The sequence below is a fragment of the Rhinatrema bivittatum genome, chromosome 7, assembly GCF_901001135.1.
Source record: "Rhinatrema bivittatum chromosome 7, aRhiBiv1.1, whole genome shotgun sequence".
Lineage (NCBI taxonomy): Eukaryota > Metazoa > Chordata > Amphibia > Gymnophiona > Rhinatrematidae > Rhinatrema > Rhinatrema bivittatum.
In genome coordinates this window covers 134,853,168-134,875,700 of record NC_042621.1, presented here as the reverse complement: position 1 = coordinate 134,875,700, position 22,533 = coordinate 134,853,168, and the positions used below count along the sequence as shown (strand labels likewise).

The 22,533-nt window shown below is 44.7% G+C and overlaps 1 protein-coding gene across 1 annotated transcript in view; it reads left to right on the top strand.

Annotated features, from left to right (window-relative positions):
• Positions 1-11,701: 11,701 nt before the first annotated feature.
• The window catches only part of DNAJC9 (DnaJ heat shock protein family (Hsp40) member C9), a 43,716-nt gene continuing 32,884 nt past the window's right edge, over positions 11,702-22,533 (top strand). Inside the window, exon 1 of the mRNA XM_029609187.1 lies at positions 11,702-12,050. Coding sequence (XP_029465047.1) covers positions 11,865-12,050 — 186 coding nt within the window. The 5' untranslated portion in view covers positions 11,702-11,864. The remainder of the gene's footprint in view (positions 12,051-22,533) is intronic.

Sequence of the window (22,533 nt, the reverse complement as noted above, 5' to 3'; positions counted from 1 at the left end):
ACTGCCTCCATAACATGCAAGTTTTTTCTCATGCATATTCATTGTGGATATCCTGAAAACCCGACTGGCTGGGGGGTCCCCAGGACAGGGTTGAGAACCACTGCTCTACGAACTTATTCAAATCTTTTTTAAACGCAGTTACATTGACTGCTGTAAGAGGTAAGAGGGAGCATAGCTTGCCAATGGCAGAGAAAAGAGGGCTTTCCTGGCAACTGTAGAGGATTATGGGAGGAGAAGAGAGCTTTCAGTATCAGCAGAAAGGTGGGAGTGATGGAGAGAGGGCAAGTCTTGGTAGCAGCTGACATGGGTGAGAGGAGACCAGGCTCAACAGTGGTAGAGGTGAGGGGGCAAAGATGGGGCACTCAGCAGCAAGCAGTGGAAGAAGGTAGATTTCAAATTCCTTCGGTGCATCAGGACTCTTGGCAGGAAAAGGAGGGAGGATGTAATGGAGTCCCTGTTTTCTTTAGAGTTAGGAAATACCTGAAATGGAATCCTCATCCTCACCTTCTTTCCCATGATGAAACATGATCGCATTGGCCTCCAAGAGGGAAGAGAACTCTATTTGCCGAGATAACTCCTAAATGGGATTTGGAAGGATGTGCAATAAATGTAGTCTGTACATATTTCATATTACACCAAGGATCTAAGTGTTTCATGTTATGCTAGCCAATGATTCATGTGATACTTCAGCCTGCCTTTAGACAGGAATGTATGTCCCTTAACACCTGTACTTGGATCTCAGCTATATTCTCCAGTCAAAACCCCATCCCAATGTTTGGCTGGGATTTTAGCTGCCAGGGGCAAGCAGGAAGGCCTTGCTGCTGTCAGGACTGAGAGAAAGAAGAAAATGTCTCCTCATTTGAAAGAAATGCCTCCTTGATGCTCCACTCTGTTAACTCCTGATTAAGGACGGCAGATCTGCAGTGGAGAGGGTCTGAAGCATTGCATAGGGGTCTTTAAGCTACCATTTGAATTTATCCCCAGAGAGATTCTCCCCATTGCATAGCATGTCTGCAAGTCTTTCCTGGAGATGCGATCTGAGGATTACAGCCAAGTGAATGCATGGATGACAGTATCCACTAAAGAGACTTTCAATGCTGTCTTGATAACATCAAAAGTTGACCTGACCATGTGACTTCCATACTTCCATACAGAGATGTATCGGTGGATCCTTGGAGGCTGATGCAAATCCCACAGTTGTACTAAGGATGAGCTCTCCTCATCCCAGAATCGCTTTGGGAATTCAAAACTGCTGACATCATGCCTCAATTAAGACCAATGTCAATACATATTGGCCGTCACCTGATGCATGTCATTGCCCCTTTGTGATACTGGAATCAAAAAGGCTGAATCCTTTGCTGCCTTTGGATAGAAGGTGGATAGATAATAGTCTATCCCTGGTCCTTCCTGGTGCTCAGAGTGAAGGGGGATCGATGCCCTCCCAATATCAATACACTGCTAGCGGTTGATGCAGCTCTCGGATCTTTTGATGCTGATGCTGAGGGACAGGACTTATACATCGCAAAGTGCTTTTCCATGAAGTCAAGCTGAGTTTGATGCTTATTAGGGGTTATAATTGCACAAAGGGGACATCCCTGGGGCAGAGGGCATATCTATCATGGGGTGAAAATCTTCAGAGGAATAGCCATCCGAGTCTGGTATAGCAAATATGACAAGAGGCATGTGGCACCTGCTGCTTGTCATCTATCATGGGGTCCATGATCAACATGACCCTCTCTCACAGTTGGCACTTTCTGAAGCTGTTGACTTTCTGTAATAAGGGCAGCTGGCAAAAAAAACTGGTGCAGCAAAATCAAATGATTTGATGACGAGCGCAACCGGTACTTCCTCACTGCACCAGTACCAGTGAACCACAGCTACTGTAAAAGAAGGACAGTTTATAAAACAGACCAAAAACCTACCTATGGCGACTACAGCGAATAAATATAGAGCATGAGGCCCCTTGAGAGATGAATCCTGTCCTTCCAGGAAATCTGAGGTTCCTTCACAACAGGCATGACAAAAATCTGTGACCTATGGGCTCCATCGAAAAGATGAGACTGTTGGGAACCTTTGTGAACATGCTCAAAAGTTACCAAAAATTGCTATTAAATGTCTGAAAATAACAAAGGGAACCAAAATGGGTCAACAAGGCATAATATAAAATTTAAAAGTGAAGGTGTCTGCAAGCCTGGACATTTCAATCATAAACCTTGTGCAAAGCTATTTTTTGTGCAACACTGAGTAATTATGATATAGAATCTTTAGTCTATAATCCTTAATACTGTGCATGATAAGAGAAATGAAAATCCTGATGATGTAAATCTGAGAGAAAAGCCCAGCACAGACAGTGTTTCGCTTAGAAAAGCTTCATCGGGGTAGAGAGTGTTCCACAGTTTATATCCACTAAAAAGTATGAGAAATATCAAATGAATAAACAAATAAAAAAGTTTTGATAATGTACTTATTTGTATGCCAAAAGATATACCATCAATCGGACCGCCAGGTCTCAGTGATTCAAGGATGTATGAAACCAGAAAGAGGCAAGGACTCTTTATAGCATGGTGACAATATATGTAAGGTCTGACCATGCGGACCTGAAAAAGAACATAAATAAGCAACGTGCATTGTGCATAATCGCTGCAGAAAATGTTGCGCTGGTGGTTGGGTTGATGCTACCCATAAGGCAAGCCCCACGGGTCCCCAGTGTCAGGAGGTGGAGCAGACCGGGAGACGGAGGCCGACTGGAGCTTCGCCAATACCAGCCCTCGTTCCCCGAGGTTGAGCTCTTGGGTGCTGGGGCTGGCTGGTCTTAGGCAGGCCTCCGTCAGATGAGTCCTGGTGGATGTTCAGAGTAGGCAGCCAGGGACCAGCAGAGGTATTGGAGGGACCTGGACAGGTCCGGACAAGGCAAAAGTCCAGAGGCCCGGGCGGCAATGACAGACCAGAGTGCAAGGATAGGTGATGCCTGGGGAGTAGAAGGCTGAAGCCTAACAAGGCCAAGTCTGAAGAGATACCAGAGGCGAGGTCAGGAACAGGCTGGAGTTGGGGCAGGCGGCAGTGCTAGGCAAGGTACAGCGGAGCAAGGGTCAAAGCCAGAAATCAGTCCTGAGTGTGGTCCAAAGAAGCAAGGGTCAAAGCCAGGAATCAGTCCTGAGTGTGGTCCTTCGAAGCAAAGATCAAAGCCAGTAATCAGTCCTGGGCAGAGGCTAGGTAGGAACCAGGAACGGAGTCAGGAACAGGAACGGGCAACGGAGCACATGACTAGCATGGAGACCTGTTGCCAAGGCAAGGAGTGAGTAGTGGGCCCTGCCTTAAATAGCGGGGCCCGATGATATCATGCCGACAGGACACGCGCGCCTAGGAGGTGGCAGGACGCTGAACGGCGGTCTCTCCCTGCGGCACACGTGGGGAGACCACCGGGAGCTAGAGGGGTCCGCGGAGCAACTGGGAGCACCTGAGGAGGCAGCGGGGGTGCGGGAGCGCAGGCAGCTGCCCACGGCCGCCAGTGAGGACGGGCCAGGTCCGGGAGCCAGGCGCTGAAGGTGAGTAGGCCCAGTCGTGCAACAGAAAAAATTAGACCACACTCTAAATCACTGGTTCTCAATCTTTTTCCCAAAATGACAAACCTGATAGACAACGCTTATATGTGTGACACACTGCTCATTACAATTCACGTTGGAAATAAAAAATAAAGGCCCAGTATTATTTTTATTAAGAATGACATAAGAGAAAGATAAGTACTCTGTCTGAACAGAAAATGCATAAATAGTAAACATACCATACCAAAACAGCACCAATTTCCAGCACTCAAGCAACTACCTTACAAGGTAAAACTGAAAATATTACACCAGGCCTTAAAACTCCAATACTCCTCCTATTAGGAAAACGGAACAAGCCAGGCTGCTATAGAAACTACACAGAAACTACATGAAAGCAGAATACTTCCCCTCAGTCACATGTGCAGACCCTCACCTAACAAAGCATAAAGAGATCATAAAGCAAAAATAGAAACATGCAGACAAAAACTGAACTGGAAACCAGAAAAAGCCAGAGACTGCTGTGTAACAAAGGAAAAAGAGAAACATCACCTGTCCTCATAAAACAAATCCAGAAATACATAATCAACAGCAATAAAACCATAAAAGAACAGATTATTTCAAAACAGCTGATGAATGGAATATCCAATAATTAAAAACTCATATCAAAAATTTCTAGATACCAATAAAATATTTCAAAATAGGCACAAAGACCCAATAATGAAAAATAAGGATAAAAAAATAGTTTGCTCTGCATACCTGGGAATTCCAGGTGCCCTGAGATTGATTTAAATTAGGAGAGATGGTTTGCTTGCAACTTTCTCCTCTCTCTGTCACACACAAACTCTCTCTCTCACATTGGCTCTCAATCACACACATATATACATGCTCTCTCATTTACACAGGCTCTCAGTCACACACACACACACATACACATGCTTTTTCTCTCTTACTTATAGGTTCTTAATCACACATTTACACACATGCTGTCTTTTCACACATACACACATACAGGCGTTCAATCACACACATGCATGCTGTCTCTTTCTTTCACACACACAGACTCTCATTCACATACTTACACCCATGCTCTCTCTCGCTTATACACAGGCTCTCAATCACATACAAACTCTCACCTACACCGGCTCTCATTCACAAACACACACACACACACACACACGCTCTCTCTCTTATACACACAGGATCTTAATCATACATACACATGATTTCTCTCACACATACAAGTTCTCAATCATACACTTCATTCATGCTATCTCTCTCTATTGCCAAATAAAGAACAGGTCTGAGTTACGCTTTAAAAGAAAGTGATTTTTAATTACAACTCCTCAAGTAGATGTAAAGCTTCTCTTTTGCAATGATTATCAATATACAAAGGATCAAAAACTTAACATCACTAGAGAGTAGGCATCATCTGTCCATTTAACATCAGCTGGGAAGCTCCTTCAGCGTGGGCAGAGATACTTGTCCGGGAAACACCAGCTATGGGGAGGTATCCATCTTCCCGCAGATAATGAGTTTCTGCCCACCCTGGAAAGTCCCGATGTTTTTATACCTTATGATCAGAGCCTGTGTGTTATTTTCCCCGTTCACTCTAAGCTGAAAGTGGCCAGCTTCCAGCCCGAGTAAGTCAGTCATAAGACCCCGGCTCAGCAGTGGACAGACAACACCTGGTCTGAAAACCTGGAAAAAAACGCTTGAGTGTGTTGCATAACCCGAAAAAACAACTTATCGAGTATGTTGCAAAATACATTGCGAAACAGTTTCTGCGATAACAAGTTTACCTTGTTTGTACCAGTGCCTATCTGCTATTCTGTATGGAATGAAATGGAGTCATTCCTGCTGATACAAAGTGGAGTCTACATGATCATCAATTTTTTATACCCCTTACACTCTCTCACACACAAAGGATCTCAATCACACACACACATACTCTCTTTCACCCAAACAGGTTTTCATTCACACACTTACACGTACAGGCTCGCAATCACTCACATACATGCTATCTCTCTCTCCAACGATCTCAAACACAAATGCTTGCTCAAGCTCACTCACTCACTCTCTCTTGCTCAAGCTTGCTCAAGTTCACTCACTCACTCTCTCTTGCTCAAGCTTGCTCAAGTTCACTCACTCACTCTCTCTTCTCCCACCGAACAAGCGGCAGCAGCAGCCTCCTACACTTTCAGCCTTTGTGGCCTTGAGGAAGGAGCCCTGTTGGCCAATTTTCTGATGGGGGCTGACGTTGCTCCTCTCTTCTTTGGGCCGATGCTACCCACATTAACATAGTCTCTTCTTCCCGTGCACAAGGCCGCTGCAATCTGTTTCCCCTTCTGGGCCGTGGGGGGTGGGAAGAAGAGACCATGCTGGTACCACTGACTCTTAGCTCTCATGCTGTATTCTGCCCGGGCTATCAGCATTTTAAGCCCGGGCAGAAGATAAGTCCCTATTTCGCTGGGGCAATGGGAGCAGCGGGGAAATGGGAAGTGTGGTGACACACCTGTGTGTGCTTGGCGACACACTGGTTGAGAACCACTGCCCTAAATTATCATAAAATTGGCAGATGTAACATCTGACGCACGCAGACCTAAAAGAAAGCGTCAATAAATGACCTAAAACGCACAATCAATTCAAAAAACCTCTTAGGTCATGTTCTATATTGAATCCAATAGATGTAAGAACATAAGAAATTGCCATGCTGGGTCAGACCAAGGGTCCATCAAGCCCAGCATCCTGTTTCCAACAGAGGCCAAACCAGGCCACAAGAACCTGGCAATTATCCAAACACTAAGAAGATCCCATGCTACTGATGCAATTAATAGGAATGGCTATTCCCTAAGTAAACTTGATTAATAGCCATTAATGGACTTCTCCAAGAACTTATCCAAACCTTTTTTGAACCCAGCTACACTAACTGCACTAACCACATCCTCTGGCAACAAATTCCAGAGCTTTATTGTGCATTGAGTGAAAAAGAATTTTCTCTGATTAGTCTTAAATGTGCTACTTGCTAACTTCATAGAATGCCCCCTAGTCCTTCTATTATTCGAAAGTGTAAATAACCGAGTCACATCTACTCGTTCAAGACCTCTCATGATCTTAAAGACCTCTATCATATCCCCCCTCAGCCGTCTCTTCTCCAAGCTGAACAGCCCTAATCTCTTCAGCCTTTCCTAATAGAGGAGCTGTTCCATCCCCTTTATCATTTTGGTTGCCCTTCTCTGTACCTTCTTCATTGCAACTATATCTTTTTTGAGATGCGGCGACCAGAATTGTACACATTATTCAAGGTGTGGTCTCACCATGGAGCGATATAGAGGCATTATGACATTTTCCGTTTTATTAACCATTCCCTTCCTAATAATTCCTAATGTTCTTTTTGCTTTTTTGACTGCTGCAGCACACTGAGCCAACGATTATAAAGTATTATCCACTATGATGCCTAGATCTTTTTCCTGGGTGGTAGCTCCTAATAGCAAGGGTTATTTTTCCCTATATGCAACACCTTGCACTTGTCCACATTAAATTTCATCTGCCATTTGGATGCCCAATCTTCCAGTCTTGCAAGGTCCTCCTGTAATGTATCACAGTCTGCTTGTGATTTAACTACTCTGAATAATTTTGTATTATCTGCAAATTTGATAAAGTCACTCGTCGTATTCCTTTCCAGATTATTTATATATATATTGAAAAGCACCAGTCCAAGTACAGATCCCTGAGGCACTCCATTGTTTACCCTTTTCCACTGAGAAAATTGACCATTTAGTCCTACTCTCTGTTTCCTGTCTTTTAACCAGTTTGTAATCCACGAAAGGACATCGCCTCCTATCCCATGACTTTTAGTTTTCGTAGAAGCCTCTCATGAGGGACTTTGTCAAACGCCTTCTGAAAATCCAAATACACTACATCTACCAGTTCACCTTTATCCACATGTTTATTAACCCCTTCAAAAAAAATGAAGCAGATTTGTTAGGCAAGACTTCCCTTGGATAAATCCGTGTTGACTGTGTTCCATTAAATCATGTCTTTCTATATGCTCTACGATTTTGATCTTGAGAATAGTTTCCACTATTTTTCCCGGCACTGAAGTTAGGCTCACTGGTCTATAGTTACCCGGATCGCCCCTGGAGCCTTTTTTAAATATTGGGGTTACATTGGCCACCCTCCAGTCTTCAGGTACAATGGATGATTTTAATGATAGGTTACAAATTTTAACTAATAGATCAGAAATTTCATTTTTGAGTTCCTTTAGTACCCTAGGATGCATACCATCCAGTCCTGGTGATTTGCTAATCTTTAGTTTGTCATTCTGGCCTACTACATCTTCCAGGTTCACAGTGATTTCGTTCAGTTCGTCTGACTCATCACCCCTGAAAATCATCTCCGGAACTGGTATCTCCCCAACATCTTCATTAGTAAACACGGAAGCAAAGAATTCATTTAGTCTTTCTGCAATGGCCTTATCTTCCCTAAGAGCCCCTTTAACCCCTCATCTAATGGTCCAACCGACTCCCTTACAATTTTCTTGCTTTGGATATATTTTTAAAAGTTTTTATTATGAGTTTTTGCCTCTATGGCTAACTTCATTTCAAATTCTCTCTTCGCCTGTCTTATCAATGTTTTACACTTAACTTGACAATGCTTATGTTTTATCCTTTATGTTTTAACCAGCTGTGAGGGACCTTGGAGTCCTCCTTGACCATCAATTAAATATGAAGAACTACGTAAACTCCATCCTCAAAGCCTGCTTTTTCAAACTTAATGTGCTTAAAAAACCCAGACCTCTCTTACACACCCAAGATTTCCGTACAGTTATCCAGGCCACCATCTCATCCAAATTAGACTACTGTAATGCTCTACTCCTAGGACTCCCGTACTCTACCATTAAACCTCTACAAATGTTACAACATGCTACAGCGAGACTCATTGCAAACTCCCGTAAATATGATCACATCACTCCCATCCTTAGAGATCTACACTGGCTCCCCATAGCCTCCCGTATTATCTACAAAACCCTCACCATTATGCATAAAGCAATTCATACCCACAACTCCAACTGGTTAGATTTCCCTTTCACAACTCCTCAGTCCAGTCGACCCACTAGAACGGCCAAAAAAGGCACCCTAGTTGTACCATCCCTGAAAACAGCCCATCTCTCCTCTACACGCGACCGTGCACTCTCGATTGCAGGTCCCGCTCATTGGAACACCCTACCACCTGACCTGCGCCTCGAACCTTGTATGAACAACTTAAAAAAGAAATTGAAAACATGGTTGTTCAAGCAAGCCTACCCAGAATAGAAGGCTATCACACCGTTTCCAAAGTAGACCACTTTGCGTATACTCTTCTCCTCATATTGAGGAACCATGTTATGTTATCCTTTCTCTTCTCAGCTACCTCGTTACCCCCTCTCCCAGTTTTGCTTTCCCTGTTAAAATGTAATTTCTAAGCTTAATTGTTCATTGTAAACCGGCATGATGTCCACAACTAATGCCGGTATATAAAAATGTTTAAATAAATAAATAAATCCTATTTTCTTCAGATGGATCCTTCTTCCAGTTTTTGAAGGATGATTTTTTGGCTAAAATAGCCTCTTTCACCTCACCATTTAACCATGACAGTAATCGTTTTGCCTTCCTTCCACCTTTCTTAATGTGTGGAATACATATGGACTGATTGTAATCTGTGAATCCAACGTTCTGTAAGCGAAGTAGTTGTAAATTGAAATCACTAGGGATGTGCATTCGTTTGCAATGAAATAGGAAATATCATCTTTATTTCCTATTTCGTTGCATTTCGGGGGACTGACGAAACGAAAGGAAAACCCACGAAATTTTGTGGGGGGGAGGGGAGAAAGGGCACATTTAAAAAAAAAACAACAAACCCCCCCCAACCCTTCAAATTAAATTAATTACAAACCCCCCCTCCCGACCCCCCCCCCAAGACTTACAGAAAATCCCTGGTGGTCCAGAGGGGGACCCGGGAGCGATCTCCCCTTCTCGGGCCGTCGGCTACCAGTAATCAAAATGGCACCGGTGGCCCTTTGCCCTTACCATGTGACAGGGGCCATCCATTGCTCCTACCATTTGACAGGGGCCGACCAATGGCACCAGTAGCCCCTGTCACATGGTAAGGGCAAAGGGCCACCGGTGCCATTTTGATTACTGGCAATCGCTGGCCCGAGAGGGGAAGATCGCTCCCGGAACTCCCGCTGGACTACCAGGGCATTTCGGTAAGTCTTGGGGGGTCAGGAGCGTGGGGGGAAACGAAATTTCCCGTGGCGGGCCGATAACGAAGGCCGAACCAAAAGGTTCGGCCGAATCGCATCTCTAGAAATCACCTCCCACCACCTGATCCTGAGTTGATCAATGACCAAAACCGTAGATCATCAAATACATTCTGTGTCTCCTCACAATGAGGAACCAATGGAGCATTTGCTTTCTAATCAGAATGATGTTCAATCATATGCATTTTTATCATACATGAGGTCTTTATTTTACAAGGGCGTTCAATCAAATAAATCACTGACGATGAAGTGTATGCAGTAATGTGTTTCAACTTGCCAGTCCAGTTTATCACATAGATTGTAAATGAAGATGTATTCATGGATAAATGACACACAGAACAATTGCCACAAGGGTTATGAGCTCCATTTTTCCTAGTAGATTCAACCAATTGAGAACTTGTGAAGTCAAAATTGGGACCTCTAGTATAAGTGATGCTTGGTAAATCTTTGAAGATATCATCAATCTGTAACACATGCAAGTTCTGTAAAATAGAGGCCCGTACTTGATGAACTTGAGGAGAAAAAGGTAAAGTACAGGTCGTGTGTGAAGATGATAAAACAGATGGTAAAAATAGCCATTCCCGATAACTGTACTTTGCTCTAAGCAATGCTTTTCGTACAACTGTTTTGGGATATTCCCTCACTAAAAATCTGTCTGTCATAAGCTGTGCTTGATGTTGAACGTCAATCATAGACGTACAAACTCGGGGAAGCCTTAAACATTGACTGACAGGTAAACTCTCCTTAAGAGGACAGGGATGAGCACCCGTTTTTGTTTAAATTTTCAGTTTGGTTCCCTTTGTTATTTTTGGATTGATTATTGTGGGTAATTTATTGGCTCTTTGGTGTTTCTAATTAATCATTATTAAATGTCTGAACCAAACTTCACCTGATGATGTCACCGATGTGTATTGCAACCTGCTGTCCCACAAAACACATTTTGCAGGCAGGCAATTCTTTCACTTTGAATCAGTCCTAAATACCCTTTTCAGCAGCTCTCACCTTATGCACAAAGCAGTCTCTCCCTACCCTCAAGGTATAACTTACCCTTCAAAAACATTTTTCTTTCCTTCAAAACTCCAGTACTAACATTATTCTACCTTCCACATGCATAGGCATATTTCCAGAGATGGAGGCCCCACAGACGTTTTCTAATTAACCCCCCCCCCCCCCTTAAAAATATTGAATTCCAGTATGTAATAGTGCACAACCCCTGCCGGAGTCAGCGATTGTAGCAAGCGACCTTCAGTGAACAAGTGTAGGTTGCCTGCTTAGCTTAAGGGAGGGAGATACCGCTGCGCTGCCTCAAACTGCTTCTATGCCTATCAGTACTCTTCACGTTCCCACTGCAACCACTGGCCCACAGGCCATCAGTTCCAGCGATGTGGCCATGCCCTCTTCATCCGCCCAAGAACCCACCACAGCTTCCCCCCAGAATAAACGGCTCAGAGTGGCTCCCGATCCCGTTGGTCTCTCAATCCTTCACCAAAGCTTCGGGCCTTCCACCCTTGATCAGTCTCAGTCAACTACCCCACTTCTCCCCTTCCTCTCCAACAGCGTTCTGGCAGCGCGAATTGCGTATTGACAGCATCCGTCATGCAAAAACTTAGTGTGTACAATAAGGATGGGTAAATTCATCTCATCCACCCTTAAGGTATTTTATCTGAGCCCACTATTGTTTCAAAACGTAAACTTGATTTGTCTCTAAAGTCTAAAGCCAGGAGATGATGCTCGAATAAGTGCAGCAACAGCCCGCGAGTCGCACGCGCTGCATTGTCAGTCGCGAGATTCTAGCGGGCTCGGCTCCCACTGTGTGACGTTTCTGCGTTAGTGCGCATGCGCTGAGTCCCGCTCTTCGCCCCCGCCTCCGGCCCCTAGCGCTGAATGAGGAAGCGAGCAGGGAAGGAGTCGGCGCAGTGAGGAAAAGCCGCCACAGGGGGAAAAAAAAAATCGTCTATAAATTTCCAAGCTGGGGACTTTGGCGGGAAATCCGTCTGTTTGGCAATAGTGTTCCTCGCGCCGCCATGTCGGGCCTGCTCCAGCTCTGTCAGCGCTCCTTCGGCACGTCTGACCTGTACCAGGTGCTAGGAGTCAGGCGGGAAGCGGCCTCGGCGGGGGAGATCCGGCGCGGCTATCACCGCGTCTCCTTGCAGGTGCACCCGGACCGGGTCCCGGAGGCTGAGAAGGAAGAGGCCACGCGGAAATTCCAGGTATGGGAGGGAGGCCAGTCCCGAAGAGAACTGCCCCCCCCCCCCCCCCCCCCAGCGTTTTATCTGATGAGCAGGGCTGGATCTGATTATGGCGCCCATAGCCAGGTAATCGGAAAGGCGTGGGTTTTGCCCCTGGAAATCGGAGAGCACCAGAGGGAGTTCCAGCTTTGGGGCATCCTCAGAATTTTGCCTTTGCCTAAATCTAGCCTTGATGATGATGATGATGATCCTCGTCAGTTTAACAGCACCCTTAGCCCACCTACTGTAAACCTCCTCGGTGATGCCCTCGTGCTCTTAAACTCAAAAACTCACAGCCTGCCTCTTGTTGCATGGCTTCTCTTGGTTTTAGCTAGATGTAAACTCGAAGGATTAGGGACTGAGTGTCCATTTAAACTGGGTGTATAGCACTGTGTACTCCGTCTGCACCCCCTCCCTTACCATTGTTTACTCCCAAAATTTCTAATATCCTTAGCTATAAAATGCGACTGAACAATGCTTAGATGCTCATGTTTTGGGTATCAGACGTCTGTCTTGTGTACAGGGTGATTAGTTTAAGTACAAAATATGAAATTCTGCAGAATAAAAAAATATATTTAAAGGTTGTTACTTGGCTTACTACATTTATTTCAATGAGAAATGTAAGACTTCTCCCTCACCTTTTTTTTTTTTTTAAAGGTGGTACAGATGTTGATTTTGTGGAGACTGGTGAGCTTGGCATAAGGATGTTTTGTATGCTAGTTAACCTGTGCTGTGCAGGGGTATTTTGTTTTTACACAGAGTATTACTGTATATCCCTTTGGTCAAGAAGATCTTTATATTGTAGATCTCATCTTCTTTTTTTTTTTTATAAATGTTTATTTTATATAATATCAAGAACCCTTGATTCCAGAAATTAAGGAAAAACTTAAATATGAAGAGATCACAATGTTAAATGGAGTGCCACAGGGATCAGTACTAGGACCAGTTCTGTTCAAGATAGTTGTGGGTGACATTGTGGAAGGGATAGAAGATAGCTTCTTTGTGGATGGTATGAAGATCTGCAACAGTGGATATACCAGAAGGTGTAGAGAGAATATGAAGTGATTTTAAAAAAGCTTGCAGAATGGTTGAAGATTTGGCAGCTGAGATACAATGTCAAGAAGTGCACTCGTGCATCTGGGTTGCGGTAATCCAAAAGAGCTGTATGTGATTGGGGCGGGGGGATGAAAGACATGCACAGAGTGGGAGAGGGACCTTGGGGTGATAGTGTCTGCCAATGTGAAAAAGCAATGCAGCCCAGCATTCGTCTGGCTTTTAAAGAATAATAACCAGTAAGAAAAAGGTGATAATGTCCTAGTACAGGTCCTTGGTGAGGCCCCACCTGGAGTTTTGCATTCAGTACTGGAGTTCATACCTCAAAAAGGATAAACAGGATGGAGGCGATCCAGAGAAGAGTTAACAAAATGATGTGGGGTCTGTATCAGAAGACTTATGAGGAGAGGCAAAGGGTCTAAATATGTATACCCTGGATGAGAGAAGGTGTGGGGGGGATATGCTACAGACCTTCAGATATCTGAAAGGTTTTAATGATGTGTTGAATTTTTAAAGAAGAATATGAGAAGCAATGCTTTCATGATATACAAGTTGGTTTCTTAAAAACCTGTTTTTTTCTGAACTATTAGCCTAGCTTTGATCTAGGAAGTGAAAGGAGTAATCTAGGTTTACAGAAACTTTGAAATTATAAAATAGATGATAGAAAAAGACCAGCTGTCCCATTCAGTCTGCCTACTTATTCTGGCCCACATTGCTATGGGTATATTCTAGCTGCCAGCTGCAAAAGCTTGACTGCTTATAGGATATTGCTCTTTATCCAAATCAGTTTTTGTTGTGTTCCTCTATTTATTTAAACATTTTTCTATACCGCCTATACAAGCTTTTTGCGGATCTAAGCAGTTTACTTGAAATGTACATATTTAAAATATAAAACTCCGAAAAAATTTAAAAATAACATTTCATTAAAATGAGACCCAAGGTTAGGTTTTAGGTTCAGGGAAGGCTAATGAAAAAAGATTGTTTTGATGGCTTTTTTGAATTTTTTGTTAGAGAAAAGTTGTCGACCTGTAGTTGGGTAGGGGAGTTCCAGATAGTGGGTCCTGCCACAGAGAAGGCACAAGTTCTAGTCAGATTTAATCTAGCAGTTTTGACAAGTAATTTTTGTCCATTGAACATAGGTAACGTGGAGGTTGCACTTTCCAGGCTGTTGTAAACAAGTTCCATACTTAAACCATTAACTTTTCCCTCTACCTCATGTCACCCCTGCCCCCCACCCCAAGCCCTTCAACAACCCAAGCAGTTGCCAAAACCAGCGAGACTACTGCCCAAACATTCAGCTGCCTAGGTTCCTGTTGCCTTGCCAAATAGTACCTAGCCACCACCAACATGCAGGTCCCAGCCTGGTTGGTTTCTGGGGAGCTGTAGCCTGCTAGCATCAACTTGGCTACCCTATGGCCTGCAATGTAACAAGGTTTACTCAGCCTTTCAACCCTTTTCCTACCATTGCCTTTCTTATCTGATCCAAGCATGACCAAATTACTTTACAAGTGCTGGTGGCCTCCTCGGTCTTCTGCTGGTAGGCTTTTCCAGACTTATAATATTGATCTTATACTTTTAATTCTTACAATCCCATACTTCAGTATTTAAACTCTCTTCCATTAGTTAACCACCAAGCTTTGTAACATCCATACAGCCACCAAAACTAGAGAGGCCATTATCCAAAAACATCTGGGCTCCCCTGTGTCATTGACCATTGGATTTTAAACATGGTCAGTCCCTACAAGTTCCCCGCCCGCTAGGACGCCTGATCCAGTTACACTGCTCCTTGTTAGAATTATAACCATAGCTCTGTGCAAGTTACCACAAGGTAGTCATGGTTTAGCCATGGTAGCCCCAAGCACCAACAGGTGTGTCGTGGTTCCCGGTGTCCCACTGCCCCACTTGTTTCCCTCCTCCCTTCTTCCTGCCCCTGCGAGCCACTGGGAAGCCTTCCTCCTGTCCCCACAGGCCACTGTCAGGAAGAAGGGGCATCCCATAGCAAAGAAGCCCAACCCCATGAAGCAAGGCCGCTATGGGAACCCATCCCCATGGCAGCAAAGAGGAAGCCTGATCCCGCTGCAGCAAGGCCGTCACGGGAGTCCATCCCTGTGGTGGCGAAAAAGGCCCACCAAAGTAAAGCTGCGGCGCAACTGGAGCCCATTCCTGCGGCAAAGGAAAGAGAGGTTTGGCAGCGAAGCCCAGTACATGCATATGTGAATGGGAGCCTGGGGGTGTGCATGTGCATGGGTGGCAGCCTGGGGGGAGGGGGTGTGCGCATGTGTGAGACAGAAACTGGTTGTGGGCCCTAAAGAAGGAAGACATTGAGGACAGAGCTTCAGCCACTGCTGTTTCTGTTGTGCGCTTTTGGCCTGTAAGGGAAAGGAGTAGGAGAGTTGCTGGAGAGAGTAAGTAAAGGTGGATTTTTAAGTTTATTGTTCTTGATTGACTGCCATTTTAATTATTGAGTATTATGTGAGATCTGCGGTTTGAAATTTTATTGATATTTGGCCATTTTTTAATTTTTATGAGTTTTTAATTGTTGGATGTTCTGTTCAGCAGCTGTTTTTGTAACATTTATTAGTATAGCTTTACAATTTATTTCTGTGTGGGGATCTATAGCAGCTTGGCTTATTCTGTTTTCCTAATAGGAAGTGTATTAGTGTTTAGGGTCTGGTTTAATATTTGTAGTGTTGCCTTTTCATAGATAGGGTTGTCACGGTTTGAGTGTGTTCCATCATGCAAGTGTAACTTTGCGTGGATTAGTTTGTGTGCATTATTGCAGATCATGGGACTGTTAGGTGCTATATTTCTCTTTCCATTTCTCCAGATTTGCACTGCATTGAGTGGCTTTTTTTGGTTTTCTATTCCAGTTTGTCTCCATATTTATAATTTGTGCTCTTACTGTACTTGGTGAAGGTCAGTTCTGTGTGAGTGAGGTATTTTACTAGCATGTAGGCATTTGTATCAATCTTATTTGTTGAGTTTTCTCAATAGGACATCCATTAATGGTCGATTACTGTCTTTTCATAAGAACATAAGAAATTGCCATGCTGGGTCAGACCAAGGATCCATCAAGCCCAGCATCCTGTTGCCAAGAGGCCAAACCAGGCCATAAAAACCTGGCAATTACCCAAACACCAAGAAGATCCCATGCTACTGATGCAATTAATAGCAGTGGCTATTCCCTAAGTAAACTTGATTAATAGCAGTTAATGGACTTCTCCTCCAAGAAGAGGGCTATTGTGCTTGGTAGTAAAGGGAATTTGTTTTGCTTTTACTGAGATGTCGTGAGAACCAGAATATCTTTCTTGTATGGTGAGTTGTATGGGTAATGCCCTAGTTCTGCTCTGCACCCTTTGGGAGTCGAGGTTCCCGTGGATGCAGAGTGCATGTTTACTTTTAGCCCTGTGACCGTCACATGTTCAGTGTGTCAGGCATGTGAGAACTATCTGTCAGGTGTGTCCAGGTTGAAAAAAGGTTGAGAACCATTGGTTTAACCAAACCATGTGCCTCTATTTTCTGAGGGCCTGTATTCCCCTGCTTGGCTTTCCAATTGGTATATGCCTGAACAAACAATCAAGCCCCCCCCAATTCTTCCACTTGTCATCCTCTTTCCCCCTTATATCTATATAACCTGTTACCTACCCTTGCCACTATGCTCTTTGTCCCAGGCATGTTTAAATTGTCATGGTTTTAGTTGCTGCTACCTTTGGTAGGATATTTCTCTAGGACGAGCAGGATGGTAGTCCTCACACATGGGTGACATCGGATGGAACAGGCATGGAAAACGTATGTCAGTTTGACTGGCACACTGAGCATGCCCAGCATGCCACTATCCACGCATCCATGTGGGGTCCCCGTTCACTCTTCTTTTCCGCAGAGCCATCGTCTCGTGGTTGTGGAGTTCTAAATTTTCGCAGTGTTTTCTTCAAAATCTTGGTCTGTTCCGACTTGTCTGTGTTGGGGGTCCTCCTTGTCTTTCCCTGTAGTTAGTAGGCAGCACGTTAAGCTTTTTTTTTCTTCTTTGTAGTCTATTACCGGCGTGTCTTGCCCTCTGTGTCCACTGAGCACTGACTGCTCGACAGATACTTTTTGCGATGGTGTCAGGTTTTTGCCGGTGTCCGCAGACCATGTCCGTCATGGACCTGCATGAGGTTTGCATCCTCTGCCTGAGGGCATTGCTTGACATCCAGGGAATGTCATTTTTGCGACCAGATGACCCCAAAGGCCGTCGTGCCCGGTTAGGTTGAAAAACTCTTCAGTTCCAAGAAATCTGAACCTTGGACTCCAGCATTATGGGTGTCTTCTTCTAGAGGCCATGGGGAACTGATGGACCCTAAGCCCTTGCTGTCCACTCTCTCTCCGGGTCCCCCTCTGGAAAGAAGGATTGAAGATCAGTTGTCAGCGGTGTCTTCATGCTCCAGGATGTTGGGGTCCCTCCATCCACCTCTGCACCAGGGGAAGTCATGGAAGCATCGTCACTGGTCGCCTTCTTCGCATGACACTGGACTCTGGCCATCACCTGCTGTGAGGCCACCAAAGTGACCCTGTGGAGAGGAGGCATCAACCTCTATCGAACCCAGGCATTCCCCAGTGATACCGGTGCCAGACACCAGTCTCTTTTGGGGCTCTGAGGGAGATCTGGTGATGCCTCCCCTTCCTCCATCCATTCTATCCTCTGCGGACTTCCAAGAGGGATTGGATCATAGGGTGCCCTTGGCAGTGTTCCAAGCCCTTCAGGGCAGTGCTTCTCAACCGGTGTGTCGCAACACACCAGTGTGTCGCCAAACACCGGCAGGTGTCGCGTCTCCCGGTGTCACATTGCACTTCCCTTCTCCCTTTTTCCAGCCCCCGCGGGCCAATTGGAAGCCTCCTTTCTTCTTACCACTATTGCCCAATGGGAAGCCTTTTTCATTCTATGCTGTGCATTATTGCAAATCCTGAGAGTCTGTTAGGTGCTATATTTCTTTTTCCATTTCTCCAGGTTCACACTGCATGCAGAGTGGCTTTTTTAGTTTTCCATTCCAGTTTGTCTCCATATTTATAATTTGTGGTTTTTCTGTACTTGGTGAAGGGTGTGTGACAGAGGTGTGAGGTATTTAACTAGCTTGTAGGCATTTGTATCAATCTTATTTGTTGTGTTTTCTCAATAGGATATGCATTAGTGGTAAATTACTGTCTTTTCATAAGGAAGGCTATTTTGCCTGGTAGTAAAAGGAGTTTGTTTTGCTTTTACTGGGATGTCATCAGAACCAGATTATCTTTTTTGTATGGCGAGTTGTACAGGGTAATGCCCTAGATCTGCTCTGCACTCATTGCTGGGGTTTGAGAGGATTCCTGTGGATGCAGAGTGCATGTTTACATTTAGCCCCGTGATGGTCACATGTTCAGTGTCACGCATGTGAGAACCATCTGTCAGGTGTGTCCCGGCCAAAAAAAAGGTTGAGAACCACTGCTTCAGGGAATTGAGCAGCCAGCCCTGCTGGTGCTTCTACTGGCTCCGAAGCCTGCACCCTTGATGCTGGCACAGCTGCTGGAGCGCCTCGATGTCCTAGGCGTCCTCTCCATGCAGCTGGTGCCCGGGGGTCCATCAGTGTCCCCGCAGCTACCATTGCCTCCTCCATCTGGGGCGATTACCATTGTGGGTTTCTCCTCCAAGGAGGGCTTGGTGCAGTCCGCAGCACTGCTGAGGCCTTTGGTTCCATGACCGGCATGGTCTGGGTCCATTGGGAGCCCCAGTGCTTGCGGTGCCCAAACTAAAGGGCCTGGGCAGTGGCCTTCCACTGGTGTCTCCTGGGGATCTTGGTGAAGATTCCCCCTATGATCCATGGGGGATGATCCCTGGAGTCATCGTGCGAGGACTCTGAGGTATCTTCCCTCAGACCTGTCTCCTCCAGAGGAGCAGCGCCGGTCCCTGCCTCAAGACTTAACCTTTGCAGGTTTTATCCAGGCCATGGCAGAAACCATTCTGTTCCAGCTTCTGACAGAAGAGGATGACAGGCATAAGATGCTGAAGGTTCTCCAGTTTGATGCCCCTAAGGAAGAGGTAGCTGTTCCTGTACATGACATCTTTTAAGGAGCTACTCCTTAGAAGTTGGGAATATCTCATCTCTGTGCCTCCAGTGAATAGGAAGGCAGATGCAGTCTACTTGGTGCAGAAGGCCTTGGGGTTTGAGAGGCATCAACTCCCACATCAGTCTGTTGTAGAGTCCATGCTCAAGAAGGCCAAACGTTCCCATACCCATGCCTTCGCCCCTCCAGGCCGAGAGTACAGAGCACTGGATGTGCTGGGCAGGAAGGAATTTCAGGGCACCATGCTAACTGCCCATATTGCTTCCTACCATTTATATATATGATACAGTATATTCTCTGAAGCTCTGGAACAAGTCCAGGAGTTATTAGAGCGTCTGCCCCAGCAGCAAACAGGACACTTTTATGGCCCTTGTACAGCATGGCTTGGAATGTGGCAAGCATGAGGTGCACTCTACCTACATCTGCTAGGGTGGCAGCAGCAGGCATTGGTAAGAACATAAGAAAATGCCATACTGGGTCAGACCAAGGGTCCATCAAGCCCAGCATCCTGTTTCCAACAGTGTCCAATCCAGGTCATAAGAACCTGGCAAGTACCCAAAAACTAAGTCTATTCCATGTAACCATTGCTAATGGCAGTGGCTATTCTCTAAGTGAACTTAATAGCAGGTAATGGACTTCTCCTCCAAGAACTTATCCAATCCTTTTTTAAACACAGCTATACTAACTGCACTAACCACATTCTCTGGCAACAAATTCCAGAGTTTAATTGTGCGTTGAGTAAAAAAGAACTTTCTCCAATTAGTTTTAAATGTGCCCCTTGCTAACTTCATGGAGTGCCCCCTAGTCTTTCTACTATCCGAAAGAGTAAATAACCGATTCACATCTACCCGTTCTAGACCTCTCATGATTTTTAAACACCTCTATCATATCCCCCCTCAGCCGTCTCTTCTCCAAGCTGAAAAGTCCTAACCTCTTTAGTCTTTCCTCATAGGGGAGTTGTTCCATTCCCCTTATCATTTTGGTAGCCCTTCTCTGTACCTTCTCCATCACAATTATATCTTTTTTGAGATACGGCGACCAGAATTGTACACAGTATTCAAGGTGCGGTCTCACCATGGAGCGATACAGAGGCATTATGACATTTTCCGTTTTATTCATCATTCCTTTTCTAATAATTCCCAACATTCTGTTTGCTTTTTTGACTGCCGCAGCACACTGCATATGTGTTATCTATCCACTATGACACCTAGATCTGTTTCTTGGGTTGTAGCACCTAATATGGAACCCAACATTGTGTAATTATAGCATGGGTTATTTTTCCCTATATGCATCACCTTGCACTTATCCACATTAAATTTCATCTGCCATTTGGATGCCCAATTTTCCAGTCTCACAAGGTCTTCCTGCAATTTATCACAATCTGCTTGTGATTTAACTACTCTGAACAATTTTGTGACATCTGCAAATTTGATTATCTCACTCGTCGTATTTCTTTCCAGATCATTTATAAATATATTGAACAGTAAGGGTCCCAATACAGATCCCTGAGGCACTCCACTGTCCACTCCCTTCCACTGAGAAAATTGCCCATTTAATCCTACTCCCTGTTTCCTGTCTTTTAGCCAGTTTGCAATCCACGAAAGGACATCGCCACCTATCCCATGACTTTTTACTTTTCCTAGAAGCCTCTCATGAGGAACTTTGTCAAACGCCTTCTGAAAATCCAAGTATACTATATCTACCGGTTCACCTTTATCCACATGTTTATTAACTCCTTCAAAAAAGTGAAGCAGATTTGTGAGGCAAGTCTTGCCCTGGGTAAAGCCATGCTGACTTTGTTCCATTAAACCATGTCTTTCTATATGTTCTGTGATTTTGATGTTTAGAACACTTTCCACTATTTTTCCTGGCAGTGAAGTCAGGCTAACCGGTCTGTAGTTTCCCGGATCGCCCCTGGAGCCCTTTTTAAATATTGGGGTTACATTTGCTATCCTCCAGTCTTCAGGTACAATGGATGATTTTGATGATAAGTTACAAATTTTTACTAATAGGTCTGAAATTTCATTTTTTAGTTCCTTCAGAACTCTGGGGTGTATACCATCTGGTCCAGGTGATTTACAACTCTTCAGTTTGTCAATCAGGCCTACCACATCTTCTAGGTTCACCATGATTTGATTCAGTCCATCTGAATCATTACCCATGAAAACCTTCTCCATTACGGGTACCTCACCAACATCCTCTTCAGTAAACACCGAAGCAAAGAAATCATTTAATCTTTCCACGATGGCCTTATCTTCTCTAAGTGCCCCTTTAACCCCTCGATCATCTAACGGTCCAACTGACTCCCTCACAGGCTTTCTGCTTCGAATATATTTAAAAAAGTTTTTACTGTGAGTTTTTGCCTCTACAGCCAACTTCTTTTCAAATTCTCTCTTTGCCTGTCTTATCAATGTCTTACATTTAACTTGCCAATGTTTATGCTTTATCCTATTTTCTTCTGTTGGATCCTTCTTCCAATTTTTGAATGAAGATCTTTTGACTAAAATAGCTTCTTTCACCTCCCCTTTTAACCATGCCGGTAATCGTTTTGCCTTCTTTCCACCTTTCTTAATGTGTGGAATACATCTGGACTGTGCTTCTAGAATGGTATTTTTTAACAATGACCACGCCTCTTGGACATTTTTTACTTTTGTAGCTGCTCCTTTCAGTTTTTTTCTAACAATTTTTCTCATTTTATCAGTTTCCCTTTTGAAAGTTTAGCACGAGAGCCTTGGATTTGCACACTGTTCCTTTTCCAGTCATTAAATCAAATTTGATCATATTATGGTACTTGCAGAATGGCCTGGCTCTGAGCCTCTGATCTCCAACAGGAAATCCAGGAGAAGCTCGCAGAACTCCCGTGCACTGGCGAGAACCTTTTTGGTGACAGTCAGATGCTGTGGCTCAGTTAAAGGACCAGCATCCATCAGCCAGTACATCGGACCCTCCGTCCTCTGCCAGGAAATCCTTGTGACAGGGCTTGCGGAGGTCCTTTTACCGCCAGAGGAAATATTATCCCCGGCCTCCTGTGCTCCTCAGGCGAGTTCTATGGACCTTTCTAGACAGCAGCGGACCACCAGGCCTCAGCTGGTGCCCCAGCCAATCCCTGCTACGGGGTTTTGACTGCCTGTGAGGGTTCATAAGCCAACTGACCATACCCTTGATGCACAGCCCTCCAGTCAGAGGCTGGCTGCGGTTCTTCATGGACTGCTGGCCCAGTGTCCGCTCGGACTGATGGGTCCTCTCCATTGTTCGTTGAGAGTATAGACTCAATTTTTTGGGTGTTCCCCCATGCCCCTCTTGGAATCTGTTCTCACATCAGGAAATATTTTTGACAGAG